This window comes from Lissotriton helveticus, chromosome 9, assembly GCF_964261635.1.
Source record: "Lissotriton helveticus chromosome 9, aLisHel1.1, whole genome shotgun sequence".
Lineage (NCBI taxonomy): Eukaryota > Metazoa > Chordata > Amphibia > Caudata > Salamandridae > Lissotriton > Lissotriton helveticus.
The window spans coordinates 723,792,756-723,815,422 of NC_136070.1; the positions used below are offsets into that span (position 1 = coordinate 723,792,756).

At 41.6% G+C, this 22,667-nt stretch overlaps 1 protein-coding gene across 1 annotated transcript in view; it reads right to left on the reverse strand.

Moving 5' to 3' along the window:
- Nucleotides 1-22,667, reverse strand: part of ACTN3 (actinin alpha 3) — a 189,425-nt gene that overhangs the window by 78,979 nt on the left and 87,779 nt on the right. Inside the window, exon 3 of the mRNA XM_078660833.1 lies at nucleotides 52-171. Coding sequence (XP_078516959.1) covers nucleotides 52-171 — 120 coding nt within the window. The remainder of the gene's footprint in view (nucleotides 1-51; nucleotides 172-22,667) is intronic.

The window sequence follows — 22,667 nt, forward strand, 5'->3', positions numbered from 1 at the left end:
AACTCCTTAAAAATGTAACCCTTTCCGATTGCAATTAGCAATCTAACTCACCCTCAGCACCAATGGAGACCAGCTTCACTCCCTTGCTGGCGATGTAGTCCAAAGCTTTGTTTACGTTGGCAATCTTATGGAAACGCATCTTGCCTTTGTCTGGCTTCGGCAGTCTTTCACCTGAGAGGGAAAAAGAGAGACCATGAGATCAAGATAAAACCTGAAGCTTAAAATTGGTGTATGGCAATTAGACAATAGGACTGGATATCTGTGAGTTTATGTGCAAATTCCTCACTTCAAATAATACTTTTCTCAATTAAAATATGTGTGTTTGATCAAGACTCATATACCTACTGCACTGGTTGGATCCTCGGATCTGATGAAGTGATCAATCAAGAGCGGTCTTGTGCAACAAATAAGTTTAGAGTTTATGAGCAGTTCAAAACTGTGGCAGAAGACGGAAAAAGTACACAACCACCAGAATTAGATTCTAGGGAAACATAGTGAGTAAATGAGAGTAGTAAGATGTAAATCAGATCTTCATATTTAAATATAACAATATGGATACATATGCACTGGAAATCTATGAGTTCTAATTAGCTCTAAAGCATCCATATCTTTTCCAAACGTTCAATGCTTATCCATTTCAATATTTAACCTGATGCTTTTTTTTCCACAAAATCCTCTTTCTTTCCAACCATAAAGTATCAGCAAAGAATGGGATGTTAATACTTTCAAGGGGAAACAACCTTTACAACGCAACTTTTACAACGCACTACCATTACAACGCAACTTTTACAACGTAAAATCCATTACAACGCATGTTTTTACAACGCAGTCATTACAACGCATGACACTACATCTCACACCACTACAACGCATGTCATTACAACTCAGTTATTACAATGCATACCATTACAACGCATAAAATTACCATCCAACACTTACCCTACTGTTGCACCCCCTGGAGTTAGAATAGTAATTTTTACCCCTACACTATCCAAAACCTACCCTACTGTTGCACCCCCTGGAGTTAGAATAGTAATTTTTACCCCTACACTATCCAATACTTACCTTACATGCAATGTAATGTAATGCGTTGTAATGGTATGCGTTGTAAATGTAGTATGCGTTGTAATGGAATGCGTTGTAAAGGTAGTTTTAAAGTATTCGTTGTAATGGCATGCGTTGTAATGGTGTGCGTTGTAGTGGATGTTGCGGTGTAAAAATTGCGTTGTAAAGGTAGGCGTTGTAAAAGTATGCGTTGTAACGTCATACAACCCTTTCAAGTGGCACAGGAGAACATCTGAGTCATATAACAAGAATTACCATGACATAATAAAAGCAATTACATTTCATGACTCGCTTCTTTTTCCCTAGGTAGCACTTGATAACGCTCATAATTTTGCCTAGTCACCATTTCATGCTTTGGTTCCTTTGCCCAGTGGATATTGCATTAAGGGGGTGTCTCATGCTTTCCTTCATTTGGTCTAGAGGGTAGTTCACGATGTCCTTTTTAAATAAAAGATGTTTTCAAAGCCTGGACCTTCATCCAAGCTTATGCAGTCTTAGGCCTGGCCCAAAATAAACCTCCTGAAGTTAACCATTTATCTCCTACAATGCAACATCAGGCAGCCAATAGTACTTTGTATTCTTCAAAACATTAAAGACAAAACTTTCATTGCTTTGCTTTTAAACCTCTGCAGGAGTAATACATTGTCAACGTTGTCTGAATAACCAGCATCTAGAAGAGCTCAGATTCATGTTGAGCTTAGATAACAATTCAATTCAAATTAGTCTTTATTTCGACTTTTGAGTCACAAAAGACACAAAATTTAAAAATACATTTAATTACATTAATATTTACAAGGAAGTACATCTATAGGATCTACAGATTATAATTTCCACAAACAGGGTATTTCATCTTGACCAGTAAAAACATAAATAATGTGTTTAGATAAAAAACATAAAAAATTAGTTAAAAAATATTCCACATTTATACCATGATAGATTTATAAGGGCTACAATGCTTTCAATTTACTACTACGGATTGACCACATCCACTTTAGAAATATTGCTGTCGCGATCACAAAAGCGTCAGAACAATCTGTCTGAAATATCCTCAGTGCTGCTGTCCCAGTCTGAATCCCCTTTTGGATACAGATCGACCTAATCCATTTATGACGAGGAGCTTTGTACACTGGGCATTCGAACAGGACATGAGCTATGCTTTCCGTGTGTGATATACAGAAAGGGTACGAGTGATCATTTGTGCTTGTTGACTATTTGCAGGTAACTGGGTTGAGGGGGAGAGTCCCAACCCTGAACTGATGAAACAGTTTCCTGTCAAATGGCGATGTAATTAAATCCCAATATCTCTCGTACAAAGGAAGATGTTTCAGCTCCAAAAATGCCCTGGTGAGCGTAGGATCGGTATGTGACTGAAACACCTCTTGTGATACCATTGCCCAATACGCTTCTCTTAGCTTAGTTTATGAGGGGAATATACTCTCCTGGGGATTATCCCATAGCTCCCCCATACCTATGGCCTTGAGTAGAGATTTGACCTTCCTAAACCATAAGAGTTTGCCCCCTGTGTCCATGTTTCGCGTTTCCAGCAAAGCTGACGCATAGTGAGAAAGTTCAGGCGTCACCCACAATCTCCTCCAATATGCAATTGGTCTGAACCTGCAAATGTCCTGTATACTATTACTCCCCAAATCCAAGCGTAATGGTACACGAGGTGTAGAATGTGGGAGCCCTGTTATACAGCGAAGAAATTTGTTGTGTGCCATTTGCAAGTCTGTGATATCAGAAACCCCCCAGAGTTCTGCTCCATATAGCATGGATGATCTAACTTTTGTATCGTAGATTTTAAGTACTGGGTCCAGTGGTTTGGTGACTGAGGACTTGAACTCTCTTATTAGAACACCAGTCAACTGAGCATGCTTAGAGGTTAGATATGTAGCCCTGAAGCCTAGAACCTAATATTATGCCCAGATAGCTGAAGCTGTTCATCTGTTCTAAGAGTTCCCCATTCATAAAAACTCTGCCCCTAATGTTCTTATTCTTATGCATGACCATGAATTTGGTCTTAGATACATTTACAGATAACCCATGGTCAGTACAGAATTTTTCGAAACAGCCGATTGATTTCTGAAGCCCTTCCTGGGTCTTGGATACTAGAAGAGTATCATCGGCAAACATTAACAAAGGAACCGTAATACCATTCTGTTTAGGAGCATCTGTATGGGAGTCCCTGTAATAATCTATGACCCGGTTTATATATAGAGTGAATAATGTGGGTGCCAAAACACATCCTTGTCGGACACCTCTTGCCGTTGGGAATCTGTCGGTCACCTGGCTCTGGGTACCCCATCTCACCTGCGCATAGTTATCATCGTGCAATTTGGTCAAGACTGTGAGCAATTCAGGTGGCATGCCTTGATCATAAAGCGCACGCCACAGCCTATCTCGTGGGACGAGGTCAAATGCGGCCTTCCGATCAACAAAGGCTGCATAGAGTGTGCCGCCCCCCAAAATCACCCATTTCCAGTAAATTGTGGAAAACCTAAAAACTTGGTCCACTGTGCTGGTGGAGGGTCGGAAGCCAGCCTGTAACTTAGACATGACCCCCGATTCCTCGATCCAGTTCTGGATCCTGAGAAGTAACATTCTGGCAACAACTTTTTGGATGCAAGCTATGAGGCTTATCGGCCTATAATTGGCTGGATCTGTACGGTCCCCCTTTTTGTAAATAGGTATGATTTCTGCTCCTCGCCATGTATCCGGCAAGGCAGTGCCTCTTGCGATGGCATTTGCCAACAGTTCAATGTACGGGACCCAGACTTCTCTATTATGTAAGAAGAGATCAGCTGGAATTTTGTCTAGGCCCGGGGCTCTACCTTTGGGGATTAAATTGAGGGCATAATCAACTTCTTTCCTAGTAAACAAAAGTATGCTGTTGGATAGTGGACGAATGATTGGGTCCATAGCAGTTGGTGGGAAACAATTATCATATCAAACTGGGTCCTGAAATACTCTGTCCAGCGTTCAGGAGGGACATGATTTTCGGGCTGTGGTTTTTGATTCCCTTTACCCCACCTCACCAGGTGCCAGAAACCCGTCATATCTCTGGACTTACTTGCTTCTAGTAGTTCTTCCCAATATTTGTTATCCCATGCTTTTTTTGCTTCGAGTTGCGTCCTTTTATAATGTTTTCTGGCTCCCTGTATGGTCTCCCTGTCGGTTGAACGTACCACTAAGGCTAAAGATTTATACGCTAACCTACAATTTTTGTCATACCATGACTCGGGTTTCCGTCTTCCTTTACCAGAATGTTTCTTCTTTTGAATGCTAAAAAATGTACCTAATATAAAAAAAAGAGTCGAGTGAATCTGAACTACCCTGAAGTCATAATCTACATAGGATGACTGTCCCTGTATTTCAGCAGTTGCTTCTTTGACCAGAGCCTCCATTTCATAAATAGAATTAGGATCACCCAGGCACTCAGCCCATCTTAGTCGCCTTGTATCATTGGTCATAACAATATCGACTGTTGTGTCATCATTCATTGTTCCTTGGCCCTTAAAGAGCAGTATCTCAAGACTAAGCGGGTTATGATCGCTCTCAGGTCGTTGAATTATGGACATATCGCAGACAGAGGACCAGAGTTCAAGATTCACTATTATATAATCTATTCTACTTGAACTCATGCCATTATTAAATGTTGGACCCTGCTTGTCCCCTGGTGTTCTCCCATTGACTGCTCGTAGCCCACATTCAAGGGTAAAAGACTTAAGTTGAAGTGCTGCTTGGGTCCACCTTTTTATTGGAGGTAGATTTAATGGGGGAATTTGCCAACAGGTATCTTCCTCCTCCGAAAGCTCTAGGTCGCTATGATCCAGAGGCTCAAAGGAGCAATTGAAATCACCGCATATGAGTAGGTTGGCACCTCCTCTCGAGGTTCTGACATACTGGCCCAGTGCCTCAACTACCTCTGACGTCTTCCCCCCAGGTTTCCCCCTAGCATAAACGTTAAAAACTATAAGTTCACCAAAGAAAGGGGATTTCAACTTAACCACCAGTATGTCCCTAGAATTGGTTTCAAGTTGAGTAGTTGAATATCTGTCATCCTGTTTGACCCAAGTGGTCAAGCCCCCCACTGGTCTTCCTTTGTTTGGGTGTGTTGCCGCTATCGCAAAGTGGAGATACCCGGGTCTATATTGTGGTTCAACGGCCCAAGTTTCCTGCATGGCTATTATCATGTAGTTGTCTATAAAGGTACCCCAATCCCTGGACGCCAGCTTACTCTTAAGACCTGCCACGTTCCAGGATGCCACATATTGACCTCCCTTATGAGCTTAGATAACACACAGAAGAATAGACTGCTTATGTGGAATAGTCTCCTTGATTTGTGCCATTACACTTTTTAGTCTGAACTTAAAATCAGTATGTATTTGAGAACAGGTTACTAACCTTCACTTACAATCTTTCTAGTTGACACTCTAGCAAACTGTAGTTTCCTCACCCCTAAAATCTCCCTCCATGGGCCAGACTAGATCGCGAACATTGAAACAGCTCTCCTGTACCATAGGTGGTGCCTCAGCTCGGAATCGGCTTGTGGAGCTATCCTGGGCATGGCATCACAGAGCTGTATAAGGTACCACCCTGGCATACTTACAGGGACAGGTTGACCAGATCCGAGTACCAAACCCTCTGTGGTCAGTCTGGAGCAATTAAGATCATCTGTGCATGTCCGGATGCAGCTGCAAAAAAGATCTACTGATGGATTGTCTCAAAGGTTGAGAATGGATTAAACCACCTCTGGATGAAGACAACACTTGTGATTGATAAGATAGTGCAGACTGAGATTGTGGTGCCGCACATTCAAAGAGCCAGCCAGATGGCTTACAACTAGCCTCATATCGAGTCCATGAGCTCAAGACCAAAGCGTCAGTACTTTCAATTGCAAGGAAGAAGAACCTACGCCCCATCTGTAGATGTATCAAATCACTGTGTGTTGCCAGTAAGTTCTTAAACTGTCTGACCAGAGATGGATGGCAGAATCACTTTGAGGGCAGGCGTATCTCCGGAAGCTTAAGGCGATTAATGCATAATTTATTTTCTGTAAAAGACCATGGGCCTTATTTATGAAGGCCATGCGCCGCCGGTGCGTCACTTTTAACATGGGAAAAAGTGGCGCATCGGTGGCGCAAGGCTTTCATAAATGAGGCCCCATGGGTCTCTGATCGCTAAAGGATCAGGATGACCACCTCAATCATGAGTGATATATCATTTTCTATTGTGACTACTACTGGTAGAAGGCAGAAGGGTTTTTGGCACGCAAGGCGGTCTGTCACCAGCCATCACCTCAGGCCTTGAGCAGGTACCTGGATAATTCAATTGTTGTCCTTCAGGACTCTTCAGAGTTCGGCACACAGAAAGCAGAAGAAACACACAGAAGTCCTTGTGTGTGCCATCGAGCTTAGGGAACTAACTAACAAAAGGGGAGCAGGCCCAACAAGGCAAAGGATGACTCTCAGGACTGGGACCAGAGCTTCCTCCTGAAAAAATCAAAATCATAGCCTGAATATCTTGAAACCGTTGAGAAGAAAGGAAGGCTTTTTGGTGTACAGCACCGCCCTATTGAAGAGAAGACACTGGGAGGGCTAAAACTGTGACCTCTAGTGGACGAACAGAACGATTGTTCCATGCAGATAATTCAGCACTAACACCTTCAATAGCCAGGTGTCGAGTTACAGGAATTCAGAAATCCCTGACTTGTGAAGATGTGCCACAATCAAAGACATTTGTAAAGTCTCAGGGCTGAAGTTATCCTAAATGGAAAAACTGCGAGTTGATAATGGGTGGAGGCCTGCACAAAACACAGATACCTCCTATGCAACTGCAGGATTGGTAGATGAAAATATGGATCCTGTAAGTCGCGGCACACCATTTAGTCTCCAAGCTCTGTTTACAAACGGACTAGCACAAGAGACAGTATCTTGTGCACTGGAACAAACTCCACAACATCTCTACTCAACACAGCGAACATCTCTGGCTGAGGAATGCAGGCATGGTCATCTCAGATGACCCAAGCAAAAGAGGGATTAGGAGGAGGCATGTTCTAAAATAGGTAGGCAAAACGTGGTTAAAAAATATGTAGGACTCAAAGGTCCGTGGTGATGGACTGCCAACATGGTAAATGGAAGGACATACACCCCCTATGGACTGCACATGCTCCCTGAAGGCTAGTTAGAGCAGTTTTTCTAGGAGGTGATCGAGAAGAGAAGGAAGAGAACGGTTGTGCCTGCCCTCCGTGGCCTTTGCAGCTGCCATGCCCCCTGTAGCTGTAAAAGAACGCACTTTGCTGCTCTACTGGGTCAGAAGTCTGATGCCACTGAAAAGGCAAATCACTGGATTATCCACTGAACTTGCGGTACTGTTGGTGAAATTGGCAAGCAGGGGAATCCTGCATAACAGACTACCCAAATGGATTTCACCCGAAAAACCACTGGGAAATGTCCAGGCAGGGAGGTGGATGGTTACAGAGAAGCCCATGAAATGTACCACTAACTTGACCATATCTAGGCCTCAGCAGAGCATCTGTTTGGCTGCGTCTTCCCGATCCTGCACAAAATGAGCAATATGGTCCCAAATATGGTCTGTGAGGTTCAAGATGACCATTTGGCCATTTCCCAGCTTGAGAGTAAGGGACAGGAAGACAAATCACTTTGGTGGGGCAAATGGCAAGGCTCCCTAAAGAAAATACGTTGTTCCCCATTGCAGTAATTCTTTTGTCTTCATAACTGTAGAAGAGGGAAAATAGTTCAGTTTCTGTTTCGAAGAGGAGGAAGCCTGAATGACAAGACTAAGCAAAGAGGGGTGAGCTGTTAAAAAAACTTTGGGTACCAGGAGTCGGTCAATTGACACTGACCTGGGGGTTCACCACAGAAAGTGACCTACTCCAGGCAATCAAAATCAGATCTATCAGTGTTCAAAATCAGATCTATCAGTGTTTCACATAAAGGGAGTAATGGCTCCACTGCAGGAGATACCCTTTGCTGGATTTATGTGAGGTTAGCTTTATTCTCCTTCACTGGTAAAGGAAACCCTCTTTCTTGCGTAGGGGAGGCATGAATTCTTCTTTGGGGGTTCTACCTCAGGACAGGTATCTAAGCCACTGTCGTTCTGGAGGGCTAAGTAGTTGCCACTATCTCAGCATAAAGGGGGAAGAAGATAGCCTCCCTCGCTGTTGTCATCATGGTTATCACAGTCGATGTTGGGGATATGAATTAAATCTGAATCAGACCCAAAAAAAACTCAAACCTACCACAGTACTTGGCATGCGGCAATGGCATATAAGGGAACATGGTGACTCTTACCCCAACAACCATAGTGCCCTACTTCTGGATCTGACTAGGATGGCCTCTGTCGTTTGAAAATTCACACCTTTCTGCAACAAATCCACACTGACCACGTTATACAGGGTTCTTTTTTTATTCGCTTTCATCCATGATGCACAGCAGCTGCGCTGCGGTACAACATGGCAATAAACAGTCCCAAAGCCAATAGGTTTTGCATAGGTGAGACCTACTGGCTTTGCCAATGCTTGGTTTTCCTGGCGGGAGGAGATGAGGAAGATGAGGCAAGCAACAAAGCGGGAGGGGGTGAGGCAAGCAAGAACAAAGGATGGTGGCGAGCTGGAGGGGGGCAAGCAAGAAAGCAGTGGAGGATGAGCAAACAACAACTGGCAACAACGTCGATCAACAATGATGGGCAACAATGACAACCAAGCAAGAAAGGATAGGGCAAGCTACAACAACAGGGTAGCAATAGTGGACCAAGAAATGACAAGCCAAATAATAGTGGGGCAAGAAATGAACGAAAAACAACTGCCAACATCAACATGGAAAACAACACAGTGAAAAAAATGCAGAGCGGGAGGGTAGGTGGTAGACGGCCTGACAACATGCACTCTTAGGGAGTGCTACAGCTACAAAAATTAAAAGTACCTCTGAAAGCACGCAAACAGTGGAAGCTCACACAGCACTGAAAGGAAGCAATACTTGAGCTGTGCTCCATGGGAAGGTCAAACATACGAAGCGGGAGTGAAGTTGGCACATGCTGACCAAAAAAGAAGAAAAGAAATGAGTTACAAAATGCTGCAGTCCATGTGGTGCAGGTACTGGTGTGCATGTACACAGGGGGTCACATGATGAGCCCCCTGTGTGCATCCACATGGAGTGAGGGACAAGGGGCTCTGTAAGGCCCCCTTTGTTTCCTCACTGCCACACTTATCATGGGGGTCCTACTGCCATGAAAAGTGTGGCAGTGAAGAAACTCGTAATATGCTTGGCGGGGCCGCAGCAGCCCCATCAAGCATATTGAGGCCTCAAGACCACTGCTCTACCGCCAGGGATCAGAGGTTCTGGTGGTGCCAGGATGGCCAAACGCCCTGGTCGTAATGTGGCGGTTGGAAGACCGCCATTACTGCACCCCTGCAAATCTGGCAGTCCGTGGACTGGCAAACTCGTAATAAAGCCCTTAATTTGGGATTGTTTTTGGGGCAAAAACACATTTTAACACACATCCTTCATCGTGAACTGCGGCTGCTGCCAGCTGCCTCACCTCAACTTGTACCCTTTCCTGTGGCCTGCTGTTACTAATGTTGCAGATCTGTTTTAAAGAATTCGCCACCATTGTTTTTTTATTGGGATTTGTCCACATAATGTAGCAATATAACACAACAAGGAGTTTAGCTAAATCGGAAAAAGCACGTAAAAACAGATTAGGGCAATTTTGCTCTAGAAAGAGATAAACAAGTATTTTAATGCCTCCAGACTCAAGAGCTGCTTGAAGGACGTTTATTCATGTGTGCCTCCATAATATTTATTTATAAAGTTGTATAGCTTTTCATCGACTGTTATATTGGGCAATCAGTTTTGCTTCCTGCGATAGACCTGCAGAACTGTTTGTTTACTGTGCTGGGAGACATTAGTTAAATTTCGCCAAGATTGACGGACATTGAATGGCTCATATCTAGTGATTTTAACAAGTGATGTAAACGTATAGGAATCTTATTGACAGCACAAGATCATTTGCATAAGTTACCGTTTTAACCGGTGACGACCAGCTGCCTATTACATGTTAATTAGTCAGGAGACACAAAACTCATCAGCCAGGATTACAAACAGCAAATAGTGATAGACAGACAGAAAAGGGATGTTAATTTACTTATTAATGTATGTTTTACAGCATACCAATATGTCACCTTTCTACCACTTTGCAACGCAATGCAATACATTTGTTTACATTGGAGAGGTACATAATTAAGTCGTTCTTTCTCAAAACAGGCAACCTTTCTGTTGGATTGAACAGGCTAAGGAGGGACACAGGGATCTTAAACTTGACATGGACATGGGCTGAGTTCTATACACCACACAATGCATATAGTGACGGCCCTGGCACATAGGCCAAGGAGGAGAATGCCTTCGAGTACATCATTGAGTGAGTGTGGCCAGGCGGCATAGAATGGACAGACATGGGTGCAGAAATAAAGGAGCTTTGAGGGGCATAACATGAGCGTGTAGCCAAGTCCATAATGCCGCAGTCTAGGCATGTAGAAAGGGGATGAATCCTCCAAAGCGATCGAAAAAATAACAGCTATTATGACTCATAACTTATCTTTCTACATAAAGATGCCATGAAGTGTATGTAATCCTGTATGGATAGGGCTATTGAGCGAGCAGTTCCATAAACTGAGGAAAGAGAGAGGGGCACAGTTATTTAATTAGTAACATGCTAACATGTTCTTGAATGGGTACTATGAACCTGCAATCAGTTGCTTTGAAACATATTTAGTCAAGTGCTTTGCTTTTTGCCAGAAAGCAAAACAAATCCAACAAAAACGTAAACTAAGAAAAGGGAATTGAAACAAGGGCAGTCCCTTATGCCTAAATTCATGATTTCCAGTCTGGGCATCACTGGGGACAACAGGGAATAATAACTGCAGCACTGTAGTTAATTTTTCGTGGAGCGTAAAAATCCAAGCAGTAAATAAATATGCCTTTAAATTCTCCATTTATCTTTCGCTGCACTTAAAAGACAGAGGTCAAATGGCAGCCTATGTGTTCTGACAACTTTCTGCTTATGTTTTTTAATATAGGGACTGGTGTTTACAAACTCCCCTCACTTTTTGTGGTCAGAGAAAGAAAAGTGAAGTCAATTATGCGTCCATTTTGCTGGGGTACAGGAGTGTAAAATGAAAGGCTGTAGTATCCATTTTTTTTTACACCATACAACAAATGTAAGTGAACTGTACACATTCAGCATTTAAGAAAGCAAAAATGAAGCACTTTTTTCTGTAATTCTGAAATGTGATGGAACCGAAGATTTTAACAGGATCAGAACAAATCAAGACACTTAACTTGGTGATGCACAAATAACATTCACTGAAACCCCATTTCCACACATTATCATTTGTGTGCATGTTATACCTGCTGCTCAGCCGGTGCAGTGTGACTGTGATGAGAGAATGTTGAAGAGTGGAATGTTGGTGAGTGTGTAAGTCAGTTAGCGATGGGCTGAGCAGCAGGGAGGCTGCTCTTGGTGGGGCTCTGTTTAACTTCTTACCTTAAATAAACCTACATGAAGAAACTACTTGGACTGGATAACCTTTTATCGACTACAGTACTATACAGTTTTATCAGTAAAACTGTGTGTCTGTGCAAATGCAGTGGCCGTTTCAATAGAAAATGTGCTATCTGTAAATGACAATGTGCCACCACATGATGCTTTATGTATGTTAATAAATCATCTGCCTCATTTCCTTTAAAGTTGGGTGAGTCGCGAAAGTTTGTTGTTCTAAAAAGTGGGTTGTGGTTCTAAAAGGTTTGGGAAGCACTGCACTAGAGAGATTTTTGTGGGAAATGGCTCCGCTGATTTGACATCAGATGAGTACCATTTGAAAACAAAATAATCCAGCAACAGAGAATCTATGAAAACACTTATTTAACAATTAACATCACACAGGTGGGACGTTTGGAGAGAATTTGAACAAGCATTTGCAATGCAATAGGTCTCGCATTAGGAAAGTTTGCGCTATTGGCATTGTAAATGACACATTTTTTATTTATGTGTTGGTTTTGAAAATTGATAAATTAATAGCATTGTTATTTACAATGCCAATAGCTTAAACCTTCGCAAATGTGACACCTATTGCATTTGTAATGCAATATGTGTTGTGTTGAGAGTGAGTGAGTGAGTCAGTGGTTGAGAGTGAGTGGGAGAGTCAGTCAGGGAGTGGGACAGTCTGTCAGTGAGAGTCTGTCAGTGAGAGTGAGTCAGTCAGCGAGAGAGAGTGGGAGAGTCAGTTAGTGAGAGAGGGTGAGAGTTAGTGAGAGTGAGTCAGTCTGAGTGAGAGTGAGTCAGTGAGTGAGAGTGAGTGAGTCAGTGAGTGAGAGTCAGTCAGTCAGTGAGTGAGAGAGAATGGGAGAATCTGTCAGTGAGAGTCTTTCAGTGAGAGTGAGTTAGTCAGTACGTGAGTGAGAGAGAGTCAGTTAGTGAGAGAGTGGGAGAGTCCGTCAGTAAGAGTCTGTTAGTGAGCGTGAGTCAGTGAGAATCTGTCAGTGAGAGTGAGTGAGCTAGTCTGTCAGTGAGAGTCTGTCAGTGAGAGTCTGTCAGTGAGAGTCTGTTATAGAGAGTGAGTGAGTGAGAGAGTGGGAGAGTCAGTCAGTGAGAGTGGGAGAGTCTGTCAGTGAGAGTGAGTTGGTTAGTGAGAGTGAGTCAGTCAGTCAGTGAGAGAGTGGGAGAGTCAGTCAATAAAACATGTCCTTTACACGAAACAGCCCTGTTTGTAGCCTAATCGGGAAAGTCCTCTGCATGCCATGATATTATGGCTTTGGTGGATGATTTGTGTTGTATTAAAAGCAGTTGTAACATAAGGGGGTGGGGGGAATAAGAACAAACAAACAAGAAAGGAGAACTGGAGAGTTTTTGTTTAAAAAAAATGGAGAGTTTAAGGGGAAATAGGGGTTTGAGGGAAGAGAAAAGGTATGGGACACAGGAGGATGTTATAGAAAGTGCTTTAAGTTGTGTGGAAAGATATGGCCAGATTGGAAGGAAACGTATGAGTAGGCTAACTGGTTTTAGGTTTAAACCTATAATAACTGATAAAACCCCACCATAAGGAAAATGGCCATCACTGGTGTAAACATATAAACACTGAAAAAACACCTTTGCAACCACAAACTAAGTGCCATTCATGGAAAGGAAAAGATGAGTGAAAGAGTCATTTTTATTTCTTCCTGAAGAGGCCAATACAATGTAACTGTCATACAAGGTAGCATCAAGAAAGACTGGGCTAACATTATTCTGCTTGAATTTTGTTGTTCAGGGATGTCAGTAAAACATTGTCTCTTCTTCCGTCTGCTTTTTTTAGTTGTGTGGTCTTCAGTCTAAAGATGCAGTGTTTAGAAGCATGTTTTAGGTGTAATTTAGTTATTTTATTAAACTGTCGAGAATCTGGAAATATAAAAGTCAGATTTAAAATGTTGGCTACATTTAATTTCACTAATAGGTAAAATGGCTGGTTTCATAAGAATCTTTCCTAATATGTACCATCACATTTACCCAGAGACAGAGAATGGGTGAAATCCTTTGATACATCAGCCCCCTTTTCTAGTGAGTCAGTATTGATTGTAAGTGAATTGCCAAACACCAGAGTCTTTAAACATTCAATGCAAGATGTAGTGACAGGTATATGTGAAAAGAATGTTGTCACCAAGCATCTGAGATAGTGGTGAAAACATGACACCAGGTGTTTGGTAAACATGGAACGCAGTGTCACTTGGAATGCTGCTGAAAAAAATTCCATCCAAGTTCAATAAATATTGGAGTGATATTGTTTGTATTTGCAGTAATTCAGCTACATATAGAAAAATGTATGCTGGTCTGTCAAAATTGATACCTGAGCTGAAGTGCTTCCCTGTAAGAGATTCTTGTCACTTGCTAGATGGTATACTGAAAGCATCTTTACAGTCTGCAAAGTTAATGAAGAATGCTATTAACTTTGTAGTCCATTCTGGGGCAGGAAAGATGTATTTGGACCTTATATACCCTGTGCATACGCTACCTATACACATGCACTATCAGTGCAGAAAGCAGGCAATAATTAAAATTAAATTAAAATTCCATAAACACCGGAAAAACACTGTTTCTGTTGTTTTTAATGGCACGAAAATGTGTAACCACTGATAAACACAGTTTTTTAAGGTATTAAAAAAACTGAAAAAACCCCACCAGAATTTACCAAAAATAGAAACTGAAAACAGGAAAGCCTACGTATGAGGAACAAATCACTGACGGGAGAAAAACATGGTAGGAAAAGAGTAGTGGTTGTGGCTGCCTGCTGTCCATATGGCGTCGCTGGTCTTTCCTGTGAAGCTTTGTGACAACGACTTGTTAATTTATGTTAGTAGGAGCGCCTGAGGCCGTGATTACATTTGTAGGAAAGTTTGGCGTTTGGTGAAGTGAGGTTTATTGCAAGTGGGTGAAGTGTGCTGCGTATGCCTGCAAGAACTGTAAAGGAGCGGGGTTGCAAAAGGAAATTTTAAAGGCAGGATGCTTTGTATATGTATAAGCCTTATTGGTTATATGTAATTTTGTAAATAAAAAAGGAGGCCAAACAAGCATGTGTGCAATGTTTCTAGAAAAAAAGTGTAAATACAGAATTAAGCGTACCGGAAGACCCCGCCCTAATTTAAGCTTTTGCACGTGTTAATATTACGGCATTAATTTGACTAAAACTGAACAGTTTTGCACAGTACATTGTCAAATAGACACAAAACTGTTTATAAAAATGTTATTGCAGAGGAGTAGGCACTGTTTATTACCGGCTCTGGCACATGGTAAACATAATCTATGACAAAATTTAGAAAGACAAAATATCGACCTACAAAAATATCGGAGCAATAATATCGATGTCAACAATATCGACATCCTATCTACAAAAAGGTAAGTACAAAAATTTCGAAAAAAAAATATTGATGTCAAAAATATTGTTTTTTTAAAACATATTGTTTTTTTAATAAAAAAAGATGTAAAATTAATTTAAAAATACTTAAAAATATAAGAAACATAGTACAAAATATATTATATTATTTAAAATTAATAAGTAATACATAATGTAATAAAAAATAATTAAACATATAAATATAATATATAATATATATACTTAATAATCAGTTGTAATATTTATTGTAATAACTTATAAATAATTACAAATATTATATATTGCAAATTCATCTATACACATAAAATAATAACATAAATAAAAATTAAATAATTATTCAAAACAAATTAAAAAATATATATATATTTTTCATATTTCTTAATTCATTATATACTACATTAACTAAAACAATACAAAAAATATTAAGTAACAGAGGGAATAAAATACTCTTCCAACTCCCAAAAAAACAACAGTAAGGAAAATGTTGGATAGCGGAGGTGTAAAAATTACTATTCCAACTCCAGAGAGTGCAACAGTAGGGAAAGTGTTGGATAGCGTAGGGGTAAAAATTACTATTCCAACTCCAGAGAGTGCAACAGTAGGGAAAGTGTTGGATAGCATAGAGGTAAAAATTACTATCCCAACTCCAGTTAGTGCAACAGTAGGGAAAGTGTTGGATAGCCTAGGGGTAAAAATTACTATTCCAACTCCAGTTAGTGCAAAAGTAGGAAAAGTGTTGGATAGCGTAGGGGTAAAAATTACTAATCTAACTCCAGAGAGTGCAACAGTAGGGAAAGTGTTGGATAGCGTAGGGGTAAAAATTACTATTCCAACACCAGAGAGTGCAACAGTAGGGTAAGTGTTGGATAGCGTAGGGGTAAAAATTACTATTCCAACTCCAGAGAGTGCAACAGTAGGGAAAGTGTTGGATAGCGTAGGGGTAAAAATTACTATTCCAACTCCAGAAAGTGCAACAGTAGGGAAAGTGTTGGATAGCGTAGGGGTAAAAATTACTATTCCAACTCCAGAGAGTGCAACAGTAGGGAAAGTGTTGGATAGCATGGGGGTAAAAATTACTATTCCCACTCCGGAGAGTGCAACAGTAGGGAAAGTGTTGGATAGCATAGGGGTAAAAATTACTATTCCAACTCCAGAGAGTGCAACAGTAGGGAAAGTATTGGATAGCGTAGCGGTAAAAATTACTATTCCAACTCCAGAAAGTGCAACAGTAGGGAAAGTGTTGGATAGCGTAGGAGTAAAAATTACTATTCCAACTCCAGAGAGTGCAACAATAAGGAAAGTGTTGGATAGCGTAGGGGTAAAAATTACTATTCCCACTCCATCAGTAGGGAAAGTGTTGGATAGCGTAGGGGTAAAAATTACTATTCCAACTCCAGAGAGTGCAACAGTAGGGAAAGTGTTGGATAGCTTAGGGGTAAAAATTACTATTCCCACTCCAGAGAGTGCAACAGTAGGGAAAGTGTTGGATAGCGTGGAGGTAAAAATTACTATTCCCACTCCAGAGAGTGCAACAGTAGGAAAAGTGTTGGATAGCGTAGAAGGTAAAAATAACATACTTATAAATTAATTGAATAATTTAAAATAATACAAAAATGAATTATTAAATAAATATAAACTATTTACAAATACCAATACATCATTATTAAAAACATGCTTAGCAATAAATAATTAAGTAAAAATGAATTAATAATAAATACCAATTAATAATAATAAATTACAAATTAATAATTAACAATAATATAATTTACAAAACAATGAATTAAAATAAATTATTACTTAATTACATTTAAATTACTTCCCACCCTATTCCCATATAAACCCATAACCCGCTACAGAACATAATTATCAATTAATCAATTAATTAAAATGAATTACCAATTAATTAAAATTAATTTATAATTCCTAATAATTAATAATTAATTTACTATAATTAAATTACTTCCTACCCTATTCCCCTATAAACCCAGAACCCTCTACGGTACTAAAATACAAAATGTACTTAAATTACATAAATAAAAATTAAATACGTAATAAATACATGATAATATACATAAAAATCATACAAAAATCGATATTAGTAACATCGATAATACTAACATCGATATTAGTAACATCGATATTAGTAACATAGATATTACTAACATCGATATTAGAAACAGATATTACTAACTTCGATATTAAACATATCGATATAACTTACCTTCTATATTATGTCCTTTCGATATTTAAACATCGACATTATTGTATGTCGATATTTAAAAGTTGATATTTTGTCTGCCTACCAAACAAAACAACATCAAAGCGGCCAGCCGCGAAAGTGAAAGACACTGCTGCATCAAGTAGAGAGGCCTAGTCCAATACAAACAGAGATGGGTTCAAAATACAATTATTTCCTCTAATCTGGCATTAATGGCATCACGGTGTTTTGTGTATATGCATTTAAAAGGCATTTATCAGTTGGAAACTGTCCTGAAGAACTAGAATCTAATTTGCGTTTGCTCGACTGACAGTCGGTGTGATCTTAGGCATGACCGCCTTGGTATGACTGGAAAAATTGCGCATTAGGCCTTTGACACATGTGGATGTTTATGTAGACGGTGGGCCTACTGCAGAGGGGTGATCAGCTCTGGCACATGGTAAACAAAACAACATCAAAGCGGCCGGACGCGAAAGTGAAAGACACTGCTGCAACAAGTAGAGAGGCCTAGGCCAATGCAAACGGAGATGGGTTCAAAATACAATTATTTCCTTAAATCTGGCATTAATGGCATCACAGTGTTTTGTGTATATGCGTTTAAAAGGCATTTATCAGTTGGAAACTGTCCTGAAGAACTAGAATCTAATTTACGTTTACTCGACTGACAGTCGGTGTGATCTTGGGCATGACAGCCTTCAGCAAGCAAAGCCAGAAATGGCAGGGGCGGGGGAGCGGATTCCTTTGAAGTGTTTGAAGTCTGATGCCGGCTGCAAGCAAACCAGCATGAGTGCGGAGAGAGGCTCACAGGCTTCCAAATGGTGTGCGATGTGCACGTGCCCGCATACATGCACTGTAGGCAATCCGCCTGGAAAGCCTTTGGGAGCTCTTTTGAAAGCCTTCACTTAATATCTCGCCAAAGCATCGCCAACGCGATGGCTTAGGCGAGACCTAAAAATGTGGGGCCTTATTCAGCATTCACTAATTGGAGTGCTACAGTAAATGAGTGAACCTTTTACTTGTCTAAACTAGTTATTACCTGCTCTTTTTACACTTGTGGAAGTACCTGGATTAAAACTAGTGCACTCGCCATTGGTTCCAGCATTGTAAACCCCTGATTTAGCAGCCCCTCAGCCAGGTGACATTGAAGGTTGCTCCACACTACAGGAGCAGGCCAACGATCGCTCATTTTGATTTCAATTTATTTGTTGGGTTCTATTTCTTAATTCTGTGGTGAAAATAATCCTTGTGCATAGAGAGGCCTGAGAATACTTGTAAATTCACATTAAACCACACATCAACTCATAAAAAACAAACGAAAAGACTATTTTGTTTTGGGGGCCTAGAATAGAGTACAAACCATTTAAAGTCATGTAAAAGTAGAAGTTGAGTAAACCTGTTTCCCCAGTGCCAGATGTAATTCACAAGTTTGCGTTGACAGACCATCACTGACGACCCAAGGCCAGAGCCACTACTTAAATTGAGCCGGGCTTTCCGGTGCTCAGAACTAGCACTTAATTGGTTTCTGGTGCTCAGCACAAGCACCTAATTGTCAACACCATACTTAGAACAGTCCACCACATGGTGGCGCTGCTCATTTAATTTAGAGGTGAGCAGAACAACAGTAGTTTAGGACAACAATATACCTTTAAAATTGCTAATACCTGCCTCCCTAGGCATTCTTTTAGCTTTGGGACCTGGAATAATCCGAACTGTCGCATTTACATGCGAGAGAGATGGTTAGTAGTTGTTTTGGCAGCGATGACAAGGGCGATGGGAGGTGCAAGCTGCAGTGGCCTCCTGGTCAGAGGCCTGGCACTTAATATTTTACAAATTAAGCACTGGCCATAGCGAACTGCTGTATCAGTACCAAACAGTTCTGCAAACAACATGCCCACAGAAACTGCATGAGCTAGTGCTACAGAACAAACAGGCACAAAATATAACCAAGCACAGACCTTTGATACTGGGAATGAAGAAACTCCCAATCAATAAGCCTAAATGCCTAAATAATCTACCAGCAACTCGTGCAACAAAACTATATTCCGTCACACAGAACTTTGAGATTTGTAACTTAAGCCACCAGTGGCAGCTTCTGCCAGTCTAATGTGGCAGGGCAGTGCGGGTGGAGGGGTTGATGAATAAAAATAAAATAAACTGACTTATCTGAAGCTCCCTCTAATGCTCCCAGCTGCCTCATTGCTCCTCCTGTCCCGGCAGTCGATGGGCCACAAAGCATAGGCTCCCCACCCAACGCAGACGCTACTCTCGTGCTATACCTAGCATGAAAGAAGCACCTGAACTGGCCTGAGGGGACTGATCTGAAGCTCGCTCAGGCACACAGAGCATGTGCTTTTTTCTCCACCAGGCTGTGCAACCCAGCTGGGTTGAGGAAACATAAGTGCGCATGTCGGTTTGGCCAGCCTAAGACAGTCAGCCAAACTGACATGCACACTTACAAGTGCCCATCAATCCTCCTACCTGTCCTAGCCAGGTCCCACCCTAGACTCATCGGCTTCACAGCTCAGACATTGATAAATGAAATGGTAATAACATTGTTTTATCATCATTTTATTTATCATCTGCTGCCTCTGAACAGTGGGGCTATGCTCCTCCACCATTAAAGAGATGCCACCCCTGTAAGCCACACCTACGATACCAATAACGGCAAAAATTAACCCAACTGCTAACGTCACAAGCACTTTGTCACGCACTCACCCAGTAGACCATACAAACGAAGTGCAAATTGCAACTGCTAACACCAATATTCAGATAGGGATTTTTTTACTTGCTCATGCCTTATGTCTACTCTTTCTCTCTAAAAGTGCCTAGAAACAATTTAGTACTGGAGTAATGTGGAGTGCGCTTTGCAAGCGAATAAACATATATATATATGATGTGAATAAGGCTGCAGTGACGCATCCGAAACGCATCATGCTGGAGACTATGAAGGAATAAAGCACTTTATATTTACAACTTCTCATGCATTGTGGTCTGTACCTGGGAAAGCGGTATTCTATGTTCTGTGGTTCAGGACTGGTTGGCTGAATATATAAATATATATATATATATATATATATATATATATATATATATATATATATATATATATATATATATATATATATATATATATATATATATATATATATATATATATATATATATATATATATATATATATATATATACATATATATATATATATATATATATCCAATCCTGGTTCTTACGTTTTCTTACGTTTTCTGAAAGCAGGCATCGACTCAGTGGATTTGAAGATCAACGGTATTTAACCACAAAAAAACGACCAGACGTGTTTCGGCGGACAGGTCCGCCTTGTTCACTACATCTGTTATCACCTAGGTAGTGCGCTTATTTATAGTGATACAAAGTAACCCATTGGAGGTCAGGAGAATGACCCAGGTAACATGTGACATTGCAATAGACATGGAAAAGTTGGTTGTCAGGTAAGAATGTGCAAGTCATATTTAGAATTAAATAGACATGTAAATAATTCTTTACATTTCGTGATCTAAGAAACGTTTAATGTTAAGGCAATTGATCCCATTATTTAAACATCCAGTTCTGAATTGTAGGCTCTTGGGTACTGACAATTGAGATCTTCTGTCTCTACGTGTGTTGTAGATGCATTTACGTGCTGCAATGGACATGAAAGAACTGTTTGAGCAGGTATAAACGGATTCTGCGCATGCGGTCTCTGTAAGGCCTGATATGCAGGTGAGCTCCTAGGCTGTGTGTGTTTTGTGTCGCTGCTTCTGTATTGATGTAATTTAATTGTGGGCCTATGCCCCCGTTCGTCCGTCTGTAAGTGTGTGATTTATGAACGAATTCCCCGGTGTTGTCTCATCTCTTTGCCGCTCCGTTAGGGGTTTGTGAAAGCGGCTTGGGTGGGGGGTGGGTTAAGCTTGAGGGACACGGCTTTGAGACCATTTGGGATTGTCTGGGCACGCTTGTGTCTGGAGACAGGGATCTATTTCCAAGTTGGAGATGCTGGCCGCTGATAGCCAGCACTGTTTGCGTATTGTGTCTTCGAGAATACTCGATTGAAGCCGGGGTTGAAAGGGTTTAATTTTGCGCTTAGTGCGGAAATAAAATTACCCTGTGATTCAACCTACTGATTGGTTTATGTAGTGTGTCATATGTCATCGAGCCCTTGTGGGCAAGTGGACTTGTAATTGAGGTACCTAATGTCAGCGAGTGCTTACGTGACATGTATTCCAACTATGGTGTCCATTAGGATGTCGGGTGGATTGCCTCCGCCAGGGTGGCGGTGGCCACCGCCACCCTGGCGGAGGCAATCCGCCCGACAACCACTCTCTGTTTCCCCTCCGCTAGTTTAGGATGGCGGAGGACACAGCGGCGGACGGAAAGAACGTCCGCCGCTTTACCGCTGCGGTCGCAAGGCGACCGCGGCTCTAATAGATTAATATGGTGGCGGTGTCTATCAGACACCGCCAGCCATATTATGATGGGCATTTGGGAATGCCTTTCCCATTGCCGCCACGGAAAGGCACGCGGAGAAGCCCTGCGGGGGCCCATTGCGGGCCCCCTGGGACTCCGGAGGGGTGGGGGGTGCACATGGGGGGTATCTATGGTACCCCCCAGCAGTTCCATGCACAGCATGGCAGGCACCGCGCAGTGCCTGCCATGCTGTGCACAGAAGGGCACAGCATGCTTTCCTGCCATTGTGGCGGGCGGTGCTGAGTGCACCGCCCGCCACAATGGTAGGAATGCAGGATGCACCCGCCACTGTGGCGGGTGCATCCTAATGCTGGGGACGGGACTCCCGCCCTTAAGGCGGGCGGTCCCTTTCAGCACGAGGATGCCGCCCGCCATTCTAATGGACCCCTATGTGTCGTCTTGGCTGCGTACCCGTAAATCTCATGATTGTTGCTGCTAAATCTTTCAGTGGTCATGCACGAGCGGTAGAGGGTCATGAAATGCGTGACATTGGGTGTATGTTTCTGTGGTGGTGTGAGTGATCATGTCGCCTAACCTGGATTCATGTGTTTGTGAAGTGAGGTGAGTGAGTGGTTACTATTTGCATTGTTACGTGTTATGTGTGAGTTAAAAAGAAGATAGTGAAACTAGATGTTTACAGCAGAATGGTTTACTCTAATCTGCGCGAGGAAGCTTAGACTCAGTGTTTCGTGGAGGGCAGTGTTACAGATGTGCACTGAGAGCTTCGTCTGTGTTATGCCCATTGGGCATTTTGCAGTCAAGTTGAATGATGTATTTTGATTCAAGTCATCTCAGTGCTTTCTGCCTATTGCCTCCCCTGGGGTTCGGTGCCACATTATCGATCACAAATAAGTGAGATCTTCAGCCTTTCCATTGTGGTGTGAGTTTATGTGTCTGGCCACTGGGTATGAAGGATCGTCATTGGAGATGGCTCTGAGGTGTTGCAAGATTCCGAGGTGC